Raw genomic sequence first — 11,024 nt, 5'->3', positions numbered from 1 at the left:
GAAGCAGACACCCTCAATGCAGGGCTCAATCTCACCACTTGGAGATCATGACCTGAGCTGAAACCAAGAGTCAGACACTCAATCAACTGAGCCTCCCAGGTGGCCCTACAAACTTGGGTGATTATTTTCCCATGTATTCCAGGGTTTGTGCATTACTAGGTAAGGAGTATCCTTGGAACACATTCATATGATCTCAGGCTAGTTAACTCCTTTTTCAGACGATGCCTTGGATACCATAACTTCACTCACAAACCTCGGGATTGGTGTAAAATATCTAATACGGCCAGATTACGCTTTCATCTTGCTTTGTGGCACACTCGACCATGAGGTGCTTCAGTAACTCCTTGAGCTTAAAGTGTTAGATTATATCCTCCTAAACTCAGTTCTTTATTTTACTAATTCTACACGCTTCAAATGCATTTGTATTAAGAGTGTACACGTATATAGCTATCTCTGGCTTTAGTTTAATGTGAAAAATAATTACCAACAGATCAAAAATTAGACAAGACACACCGAAAACAGTTTAATTTTTAAATAATTTCAACCAAAATTTTTAACTTTTTTTCTTTCAGTTCTGGTAAGAGAAATAGACTGAATCCATTTAGATTTATAATTTAGATTATACCTCAGGTTAATTTTTAACTCAGAATAATTTTTATTAGAAGACAACCTTTTATTATTCTTTCAAGGGAACAACAGACAGAGCCATAAGCATTTGCTAAGAATGAATTATCTTTGAAGTTTCATGTATCTGAACCAGATGTGGCTCATACTGATGGTCCCTTGCGATAAACTTGTTCCTTCTTCATAATCTTCAATTCAAGCTAACATTACTAATTACTGAAAAATTAATTTAATGTACTGTTTTCATAATACAGCAAGGGAAAATATTCTGGAATATATGCAGTGTCACTTCTGCACCATGTAATAAAGAACATTTAGAAACAGATTCAACACCGAAAGACCTGAATTTCAGGGGACTGCTCCACATACATACACAGAAACAGTGGTTAGATTTATTTTAAATAGTCATAAACAATTCCAAATAATTTATTTAAACACATTAATAGAAAGTCTGGAATTGTGACAATATTCCAAATTCATTTTTATTATCCCGAGTATCACCTCCTCTACTCCCCCTCCCCTAAGAAAGGCAAACTATAACAAAATGGAAAAAAATATTTAGGCTGATAAGGCAGCAAGCAACCTAAACTATTTTTTTTCTTTCCAATAGGATTTTAGGACTTTCTTATTGTACATGAGACAACATCGGGTGGAAAAACACAGAACACTTTCTTTGTACACACTGAACATTTTTTACTTTATCCAAGTAGAAATGACCACTTCGCTTCTAATCTTTTAGCATTCCCAACTGCTTACCAATGTCTATCTCCCCCTCTTCCTTTCAGACAGGATTTGGTGATAAATGGACTTTGGCACACATCTCACTAGAAACCATATTTTACATATGTACACTTATTCCACAGTTCCTTGATACGGTTTTCCAAAGTTATATGAGTAACAGATTCTGATAATTAAGTTCATTTGCAAATAACCACCAATTAATCTTCGAGGAATAATTTCTACTTTTTGTTAAATTCTATAAACATATTCTTTTATTTGGAGGTAATTTTAAATTCTGCTCTCAAAATTATGTATGTAAGTTGTTTAAATAAATACCCACACAAATTCTCATTTATACCAAGTAGCTCGTTTATATAATCTTCATCTCAAGAGGCAAAAACAACCATTTCGGGATTCATAGAAAAATAAAGGACAGCTGGTTGAAGAAGTCTAAGAAAAAGTTAACTTTTAAAATTTCACTTATTTTCCTTGAAGTTCTCTACCCTTCCCATCCATGATAAACCAAGATCATGTCACAGAAAAATTTAAATTAGGGTTAAATTCCAAAATCAAGCTTCAATTCAAACCCTTTCTCTAAGAGAACGGACTTCTCTCTTTCCGTGACTTCTCTTTCCCTCAAATATGAGCAAAACATATGAGGCAATTAAATTTCAAAACCTCAAGGTTTCATCCAGATTACCTTTATATATCTGTTTCAATAGGGAACCAGAATTCTACCTCTACATTTCCCAATGGAAGTACTTATCACCAAAGGGCCAGGCCACATGTTCCCTTGACTAGGAATACACAGCTCAAAATCTGGTGTTCATTAAATGTGTACAGTATGTGGGTGTAATTGGCATTTAAAAAATTCAGTGATGCCCATTACAAATAATTTATCTGGACAGACTCAAAAATAACTGGTTAACTTTAAAATAAAAAGAACCACCTGTGTAATAACATATTTATATCTTGGTAAGAATGAATCACTGTGACCTGGGAGAGTCTAGAAATTCTTGGGTTAATTATAACAACATGGTGATAGGTTTTTCAAGGTACTTTCTAAACTCAGCAAGCCACTGGGCTCCAACTGCTCCATCCACAACCCGATGATCACAACTGAGTGTAACAGACATCATGCTAGCCACATCAAATCTAGAAAAAGATAAAAACATTATTAGGTATTCTGAAAGCAATCACTAGTTTTTAGCCAGTAACCAACCCAAATGCCAACTCCAACCAGGTTATATTATTTTCCACCTACTCTTAATGTACTATACACCTCTGCCTCACCCTCTAGATTGACAGACCAGCCATCTGGAGCATGGGCTGGCAAACTACAGCCGACAGGCCAAATCCCGTCAAATGCAGGTTTTCTGGAATTCATTTATGTATTGCCTATGTCTGCTTTCTCACTACAATGTCAGAGTATTTGCAACAGAGACCATGACTCAGAAAGCCTAAAATATTTACAACCTGGCTCCAAGGAAAAGTATGCTCACCCCTCACCTATAGTAAATAAAGCTTCCCCTTTCAAATAGGATTAACTGCATTTAGTAAAAGAAGAGTTGCTGCCCTGAGAAACTGCATTCTACACTTATGCCTGACTCTACCTGAAGCTCCAATAGGCCATGACAATAATTATAAAACTGAGACTCAAACACAGGTATAATGTAAAAACAAACAAAAACACACCACAACCACCACCAAAAAACAAACAGGTATTATGTAATGAAAATGAACTTACAACTCCTTCTTTATTTTGGTACTTACCCTTTTTCATTATCTGCCGGAACCAGTCTATCCTCTGAAGCACCAATTGCCAAAATACATGCTTGAGGTGGGTTAATAATAGCAGAGAAGTTCTTAATTCCAAACATTCCTAAATTGGAGATTGTGAAAGTGCCACCCTAGAGGAAAAGAGATTAAAAATAGATCATGTTAATTGCTTGTCAACATAAGCCAGAAAAAAAAGACAAATGTTCTGTGGAAAGACCTTAAGATAATCTTTAAGAAAGGCCTCTGAGGGGCGCCTGGGTGGCTCAGATGGTTAAGTGCCTGCCTTCGGCTCGGGTCATGATCTCAGGGTCCTGGGATCAAGCCCCACATCGGGCTCCTGGCTCAGCGAGGAGCCTGCTTTTCCCTCGGCCTCTGCCTCTCTCCCTGCTCATCTCTCTCTATCTCTGTGTCTCAAATGAATAAATAAAAAATCTTAAAAAAAAAAAAAAAGGCCTCTGAACTACCATAAAAAAAAATTAGAAAAGGAAAGGAAAACAGCATGAAGTGACAGATGTGACTTAGCTTAACTATGATCATCTCACAATGTATCTCACAATACATATAGCAAAACATCAAAGCTATATATTCTGAATATATACAATTCTTATTTGATATTTATAAATCAAAAAAGCTGAAAGGGGGAAAAAAAGGCAGGCCTTAATGGAATACACTTTAATGAAAATATATAACCATTACAAGTATGAACGTAAGTCATAAGTTTTGCAAACTGCTGGAAAATGTCTTTTCAGATTTTGATAGGGTATTCACCTTTTCTGTGTTTTCAGGGACTTGTGTAAGAATATAAGGCAGAATCAAAGGTGAAAAATGCAATAAAAGCATTATGCCACCCTTTTTTTTTTTTAAGATTTTATTTATTTGAGAGAGAGAAAGAGAGAGAGAGCACGAGTAGTGGAGAGGGGCAGATGGAGAGGGAGAAGCAGACTCCCCGCTGAGCAGGGAGCCCGATGCGGGGCTCTATCCCAGGACACCAGGATCATGACCTTAGCCCAAGACACTTAACCGACTGAGCCACCCAGGTACCCAGCATTATGCCACCCTTAAACATAACATAATTCTTAACATTCAGAAGGGAAATAAATAATACCTTACCTGGAACTCATGAGGCTGTAATTTACCCTCTCGTGCTTTGGTTGCTAAAGAAACAACATCATTAGCAATGGCTTCCAGTCCTTTTATATGTGCATTAAATACGATAGGTGTAATGAGCCCTGCAGGAGTACTGACTGCAACACTGATATCCACAACATGGTTTCTATTTCAAAAGAAAAAAGAGAAGGAAATTTCAGTGATCATCACAATATTTATTAAGAGCTTATGTGTCAGGTTAAGCAAGAATATTGACATTTACCTCAGTTTGGGCTACTTTTCAGCCAGAGGGATATCTTTCCTGGTTTTTACATTTTGCTATGCCCTCTTCTTAACTTGGACTTTTTAAAAATGAACAAGAAATGTGTCAGTAGGTTGGTTTCACATGTGCTCTAACTGCCTTGCACCTACCTTGACTGACACATGGGTACAGGTGGAAAAGGCCCGGCACTCAGTGAGAATTACACAAAACGAACTTCTTGAATTTTGAGATGAAGTGGACTGTGAGGAGTGGAGTCTGCAGGCAGAGTCTAAGCAGATGGAAGGAAGAGTGGAGGGAGAGGACTGTGTTGTGGGAGAAATAGGAGAGCTCAGGATGTAGGGCGGTAGTGTCTCAGAACATGAAAGTAGGATTCCTAATCTGTGTTATGCCATGGGTACCTTTGCATCTGGGTCCCTTCTCAGAATATGTATTTTTAACACAGAACATAAAATACTCAATTACCACAAACAAAACAAATACAACTAAATAAAAAAACAACTATATTGAAATTCAAAATTGTGATATATGTATTAACTCAGTAACAAGATCTGGCAAGAGGTCTAATAACTGCTAAAATTTTGATGTAGTGATAAGCAAAAAAACACTCTTTTAAAAGACACCTGCAACAACTACAATCTGATAAGAAAATAAGTGATTTTTATTGGTCACCAGTACAAGTACTGTTAATAATACCTCTTTGATTTGTTCTCTACATTTATAGGAGGAGGAAATGCCAAATTTCAGTTAGAGGTTAGTGGAAAGGAATGATTTTTCCCCCTCATCCAAGTTCCCAAACTCTTAAATTGTATCCACAGCCTCCTTGGGGTTTGTGTTAGGGCCCCTGCCGAAGTGTTCTCTACAGTTGAGAAAAAATTAAAACCTCACATGAAGAAGAACTCCAGCTATTTCTAGGCTCAAGCTTTAGAATATTATGGGTACCAAATCCCTCAATGTGCCCAAGCTGACCAGGGGCAGTGGGACTGTCACTTGCAAACACAAGGACCTGGTCGAATAATAATGTGTGACCCCTTAGCAGCTACCACAGCTGGGCTATGGCCAAGGTATCACAGCAAATACTGCTTTCTTTTTCTTTCTTAAAGACTTTTATTTATTTGTCAGAGGGAAGGAGCGTACAAGCAGGGGGAGCGGCAGGCAGAGGCAGAGGGAGAAGCAGGCTCCCCACTGAGCAGGGAGCCCGATGTGGGACTCGATCCCAGCACCCTGGGATCACGACCCGAGCCCAAGGCAGCCGCTTAACTGACTGAGCCACCCAGGCGCCCCCAATACTGCTTTCTTATAATTATCCTGTCACTCCAAAATCTTCCTCCTAAGAGAGTAAGCATGGTGTTTCTTATCTTGCTCACCACGGAATATAGCAGATAGTACATGTTCAATATTTGCTGAATGGCTATATAAACAAATGAATGAAGGGCATTTGGTAGGAACTAACGAACAATTCACAGAACCTGGCCTGTAACCTTAATCTGCTCATCAAAGAAGTGTTTTCTTCAGATACTCTTAGAAGGTTAAATATTAATTTACCCTATGACCCAGTAATTCTACTTCAACCCAAGAAAAATAAAAACAAGTCAACACAGAGAATTGTACACAGATGTTCATAACAGCTCTCTAAAAGATAGTTCTTTGTCTTAATCCCAGAATCTATCAATGTGACCTTATTTAATAAAAAGATCTTTGCAGGGGCGCCTGGGTGGCTCAGTGGGTTAAGCGTCTGTCTTTGGCTCAGGTCATGATCCCAGGGTCCTGGGATCAAGCCCTGCATTGGGCTCCCTGCTCAGCGGGGAGCCTGCTTCTTTCTCTCCCGCTCCCCCTGCTGTGCATGCTGTCAAATTAAAAAAAAAAAAAAACCTTTGCAGGTTAATCAGGATTTTGAGATGAAATCATCCTGGGTTATCTGGGTGGGCTCTAAATCCAATGCCAAGTGTCCTTGTAAGAGACAGAAGAGAGAAGGGCCATGTGAGTTTGGAGTTATGTAGCCACAAGCCAACGAATGCCTGGACCCATCAAAACTGGAAAAAGCAAGGGAAGATTCTCCTCTAGAGCCTATGGAGGCTGTGCAGCCTGGCTAACACCTTGCTGTTGGACTTCAGGCCTTCAGAACTAAGAATAAATTTTTGTTTTAAGCCACCAATTTTGTGGTAATTTATACAGAAGCTCTAGGAAACTAATATAGTCTATAAGGAATAGTAAGACCTTCAAATGTTCTCCAAGAGGGGGGTGACCAAGGAAAAAATTAGAATAAGCAGGTTACCTGTTATGTTTGACAAGACTGGAAAATGGTTTAGAGTTCTCTTGGAAACTTTCAGAAAGAACTGATGATGAGTACATAGGCCCTTCTTAGGCAACCATTAAGATCAGTTTGGCCAGTATTCACAGCATACTACATGTCTTAGTTATAAATAATATTTTCACAGGCATAAAAATATTAATACTGAATATTGATTTATCCAAAATTTGTGCTATAATCACTTTGGTAGGATTGTTGTGCGTGTGTGTGTGTATGGAGGGTACAACAAATCAGTTGATAAAGAAAATGAAAAATCCATAAAAGGCAAGAGAAAAATGTTATTTAGAAATATGAAGATGGGGTGCCTGGGTGGCTCAGTTAGTTAGGCGTCCGACTCTTGATTTTGGCTTAGGTCATGATCTCAGGGTTGAGAGATCAAGCCCCACACTGGGATCCACACTGAGCATGGAACCTGCTTGAGATTCCCCTTCTCTCCCTCTTGCTCTGCCCTCCCTGCTCGTGCTGACTCTCTAAAAATAAAATAAAATGAAACAAAATCTTTTTTTTTTTTTTTTTTAAGATTTTGTTTATTTATTTGACAGAGAGAGACACAGCGAGAGAGGGAACACAAGCAGGGGGAGTGGGGGAGGGAGAAGCAGGCTTCCCGCGGGGCAGGGAACCCGATGCAGGGCTCGATCCCAGGACCCTGGGATCATGACCTGAGCCGAAGGCAGACGCGTAATGACTGAGCCACCCAGGCGCCCCTAAAATCTTTTTTTTTTTTAAAGATTTTATTTATTTGTTAGAGAGAGAGAGCACAAGTAGGGGGAGTGGCAGGCAGAGGGAGAAGCAGGCTCCCCACTGAGCAAGGACCCTGGGATCATGACCTGAGCCAAAGGCAGACGCTTAACCGACTGAGCCACCCAGGCGTCCCAAAATGAAATAAAATCTTAAAAAAAAAAAGTTGTATTTGCCTCTTAGAAGTAAGACCTCACATAGGTCACCATAAGCCATGAAACAATATTCTAATGTATATACTACTATTTTAATAGAAATTAAATTAATAATAATATTAAAAAATCTACATAGTAGAACAAGCCTCAGTGCAAGAGTCAGAATTGCTACTCACTAACATATTAATTCAGGAAAGTTATTTAACTCCTTGAATCCTCAGTTTCTTCATCTGTAAAATGGGAGTGAAAGCCCCTAGTTCATGAGGTGGCCATAAGGATTAAAATGAGAAAACATGTGAAAGACACTGAGTACCATGCCAGTCACATGCCACCATAATATTAACAAATGTTTCTTGGTTTTGTTTTCAATTTGCCCACATTAAAGTTCAGCAGAACTAACTGGTGAACAAAAACCATTTCAACCCTGCTTTGTAACAGTTGTTATCAACTTATTCACATCTGTAAACTTACCTCCCTCTTCTAAACTCAAAGAATTTGTAGTCTTCACTAACTAAACTTAGCATTATCTCATAAATAGTTTTACCCTGTTTTCAAACTGTTTTGCCTATGGAAGTCCTCTTCCTCCCTGTATCCCATTTCTCCTTACACCCTATACTCCTTGTTATACATGAGATAGCACAAGAAAACTGCTGATGGATATATACTTTCCCCAGCAGTATCTTACTTACTGTCTTATAACTGTGTCCAGCCAAGAAGAATTTGCTTCAGGAACTTTTAAACATGCCAAAGCTGAAGCTTTTATGATGAAGTCATTGACAGAAATTTTGCTTCTCCCTTCTAACATCTGCAAAGACAAGAAATCATTGTAGTTTCTTAAACTCTCTTCCCAAAGACTGAAACTTGTCATCTGGCAGGGGATAGTGGGGGAAGAATACAAATGTCCTGAGGTGTAAAGGATGAAATGAAACTAAAAGTTGGTTCTTTCATCTTTTTTAACGTAGGCCTTTTCAGCTATAAGCTTCCTACTAAGCCCTCCTTTAGCTGCATCCCTTAAGTTACGGTATGTTATGCCTTCATTTTCACTTATCTCAACAAAACCAAAAGCTGGTTCTTTGAAAGGATCAACAAAATGATAACGTTTAGCTAGACTGACAAAAAAAAAAGAAGACTCAAATTCCTAAAATCAGAAATGAAGTAGAACATTACTATGGACCCTACTGAAATAAGAAGGTTTGTAGGTAATGCTATGAACTATATCCCATAAATTAGATAATTTAGATGAAATGGAAGATTCCTAGAAAGACACGAACTGCCAAAACTGAATCAAAAAGGAATAGAACCCCTGAATCAATCTACAACTAGTAATAAAGAGACTGAATGGTAATTTAAAAACTAACCACACAGAACAGCCTAGACCCAGATGGCTTCCCCAAATGGTGAATTCTGCTAAACATTTAAAGAATATAAATTCTTCACAAAATCTTCCAAAAAATAGAAGAGGAAACACTTCCCCCACTCATTCTATGAGGTCAGTATTAACCCAATACTAAAGCCAGACCAAGATAACACAATTAAAAAACAAAAAACACAGCCCAGAAAAAACAAAACTACAGACAAATACCTCTTTAAGAATAGAGATCCAAAATCCTCAAAAAAATTCTAGCAAACCAAATCCAGCAATATATGAAAAGGATTATTCACCATGACCAAATGGAATTTGTTCCAGGAATGCAAGGTTGGTTTAACATCTGAAAGTCAATTAATATAATAAAATACTAATAGAAAAAAGACAAAAATCACATGACCATCTCAATAGACACAGAAAAAGCATTTGACAAAATAAAAACTTCGTAAAAACTAGGAATAGAAAGGAACTTCCCGAACCTGATGATAAAACAGATCTACGAAAGTTCCACAACCATCATCATATACTTCACTGGTGAAAGACTTACTTCCTCTTAAGATCAAGAACAAGACAAGGATGTCCACTTTGCCACTTCTAATCAACATTTTACTAGATGTGCTAGCCAGAGAAGTTGGGCAAGAATAGGAAATAAAAGGCATCCAAATTGGAAAAGAAAAAGCAAAACTATCACTATTTAGAGATGACATGATTTTGTATATATAAAATCTTAAGGAACACACTAAATAAAAAACAAGGTTGCAGGATACAAGATTAATATACAAAAATCAATGCTATTTCTATACAGTAACAATGAACACTCTGAAATTTATAATAGTATTAAAAAGAACAAAATACATACGAATAAATTTAACAAAAGTACAAAAGCTTATACTCAAAAAACTGGACAAATTATTGAAAGAATTTAGAGAAGATTAATTAAAGTCCTAAATAAATGGAAAGACACCCCATATTCATGGAGGAGGAATGCTAAGAAGGCAATATTCCCCATATTGATCTACAGATTCAATGATATCCCTATCCCTATAGGAAATATCCAAAATAGGCAAATCTAAGACAGAAAGGTGGTAAGTGACTGTCTAGGGTTGGGGAGGCTGGGAGGATTGGGGTGGGGGCTATGGCTAATGGGAGAATACTTTCATTTCAGGATGATGAAAATGTTCCAAAATTCATTGTGGTGATGGTCACAGAACTCTGAATATCCTAAAAGCCATTGAATCATAAATTTTAAATGGGTACATGGTATGTGAAATATATCTAAATAAAACTGTTTAAATGAATAAAATAATATACTGGACATACATTTTTCATTTCTAATTTTCAAATAAATGTATTATAAAACAGCTGTAACATTTTGCCAATAAAAGCATGCAATCATCTCTAACTCTTGTAGCCAGTTACCTGTTAATCCTTAACTGCTTTATTAATTCATGCATCTAATATTTGAGTACTCTGTTCTAGACATAGAATTCTAAAAGCCCTGGATATAAAGCAGTGAAAAAAAATGGGTAAAAATTCTACTCTTAGGGACCTTACATTCTAAAGGAGTGGATAATAAATAAATGAAACATATGGTATGTAAGATAATGATAAAGAGAAAAATAGAGAAGAACTAAAGGGAAAACTGACCACTCACCTCACTCCTCTACCCTTAATTTTAGAATAAGGTGACTAGGGAAAACCAGAGAAGCTGATATTGAGTCAAATCCTTAAGGCAGTAAAGGAGGAAGGCAGGTGGATGCTAGAGGAAAAACATTTCATGCAGAGCGAACACCAAGTGCAAAGGGACTAAAGTAGGAATATACAGGTGGAATGTTGAGGAACAGGAAGACAATCATTGGTTTTGCAGCAGAGTGAGCAAGTGGAAAAGTAGGAGGTCAGAGAGGTTATAGATAACCTGTATAATGCTGAGTGCCACTGGCCCACCCCTCTCTCCCTCTCTTTAAA

At 37.6% G+C, this 11,024-nt stretch overlaps 1 protein-coding gene across 2 annotated transcripts in view; it reads right to left on the bottom strand.

Annotated features, from left to right (window-relative positions):
• Nucleotides 1–11,024, bottom strand: part of DLAT (dihydrolipoamide S-acetyltransferase) — a 37,085-nt gene that overhangs the window by 5,234 nt on the left and 20,827 nt on the right. The window contains exons 11-14 of one of the 2 annotated variants that reach the window (XM_032427792.1): nucleotides 8,383–8,498; nucleotides 4,234–4,396; nucleotides 3,118–3,254; nucleotides 35–2,499 (exon numbers count right to left, since the gene is read on the bottom strand). In XM_032427792.1, coding sequence (XP_032283683.1) covers nucleotides 2,370–2,499; nucleotides 3,118–3,254; nucleotides 4,234–4,396; nucleotides 8,383–8,498 — 546 coding nt within the window. In that variant the 3' untranslated portion in view covers nucleotides 35–2,369. Of the gene's footprint in view, nucleotides 1–34; nucleotides 2,500–3,117; nucleotides 3,255–4,233; nucleotides 4,397–8,382; nucleotides 8,499–11,024 lie in introns of those variants that run through there. The other variant, XM_032427794.1, reaches the window with a different exon arrangement.

Source organism: Phoca vitulina, unplaced genomic scaffold (genome assembly GCF_004348235.1).
Source record: "Phoca vitulina isolate PV1807 unplaced genomic scaffold, GSC_HSeal_1.0 scaffold38, whole genome shotgun sequence".
Taxonomy (NCBI): Eukaryota; Metazoa; Chordata; class Mammalia; order Carnivora; family Phocidae; genus Phoca; species Phoca vitulina.
Note: the sequence above shows the minus strand (reverse complement) of the source record. Positions and strands in the feature narration are given on the sequence as shown.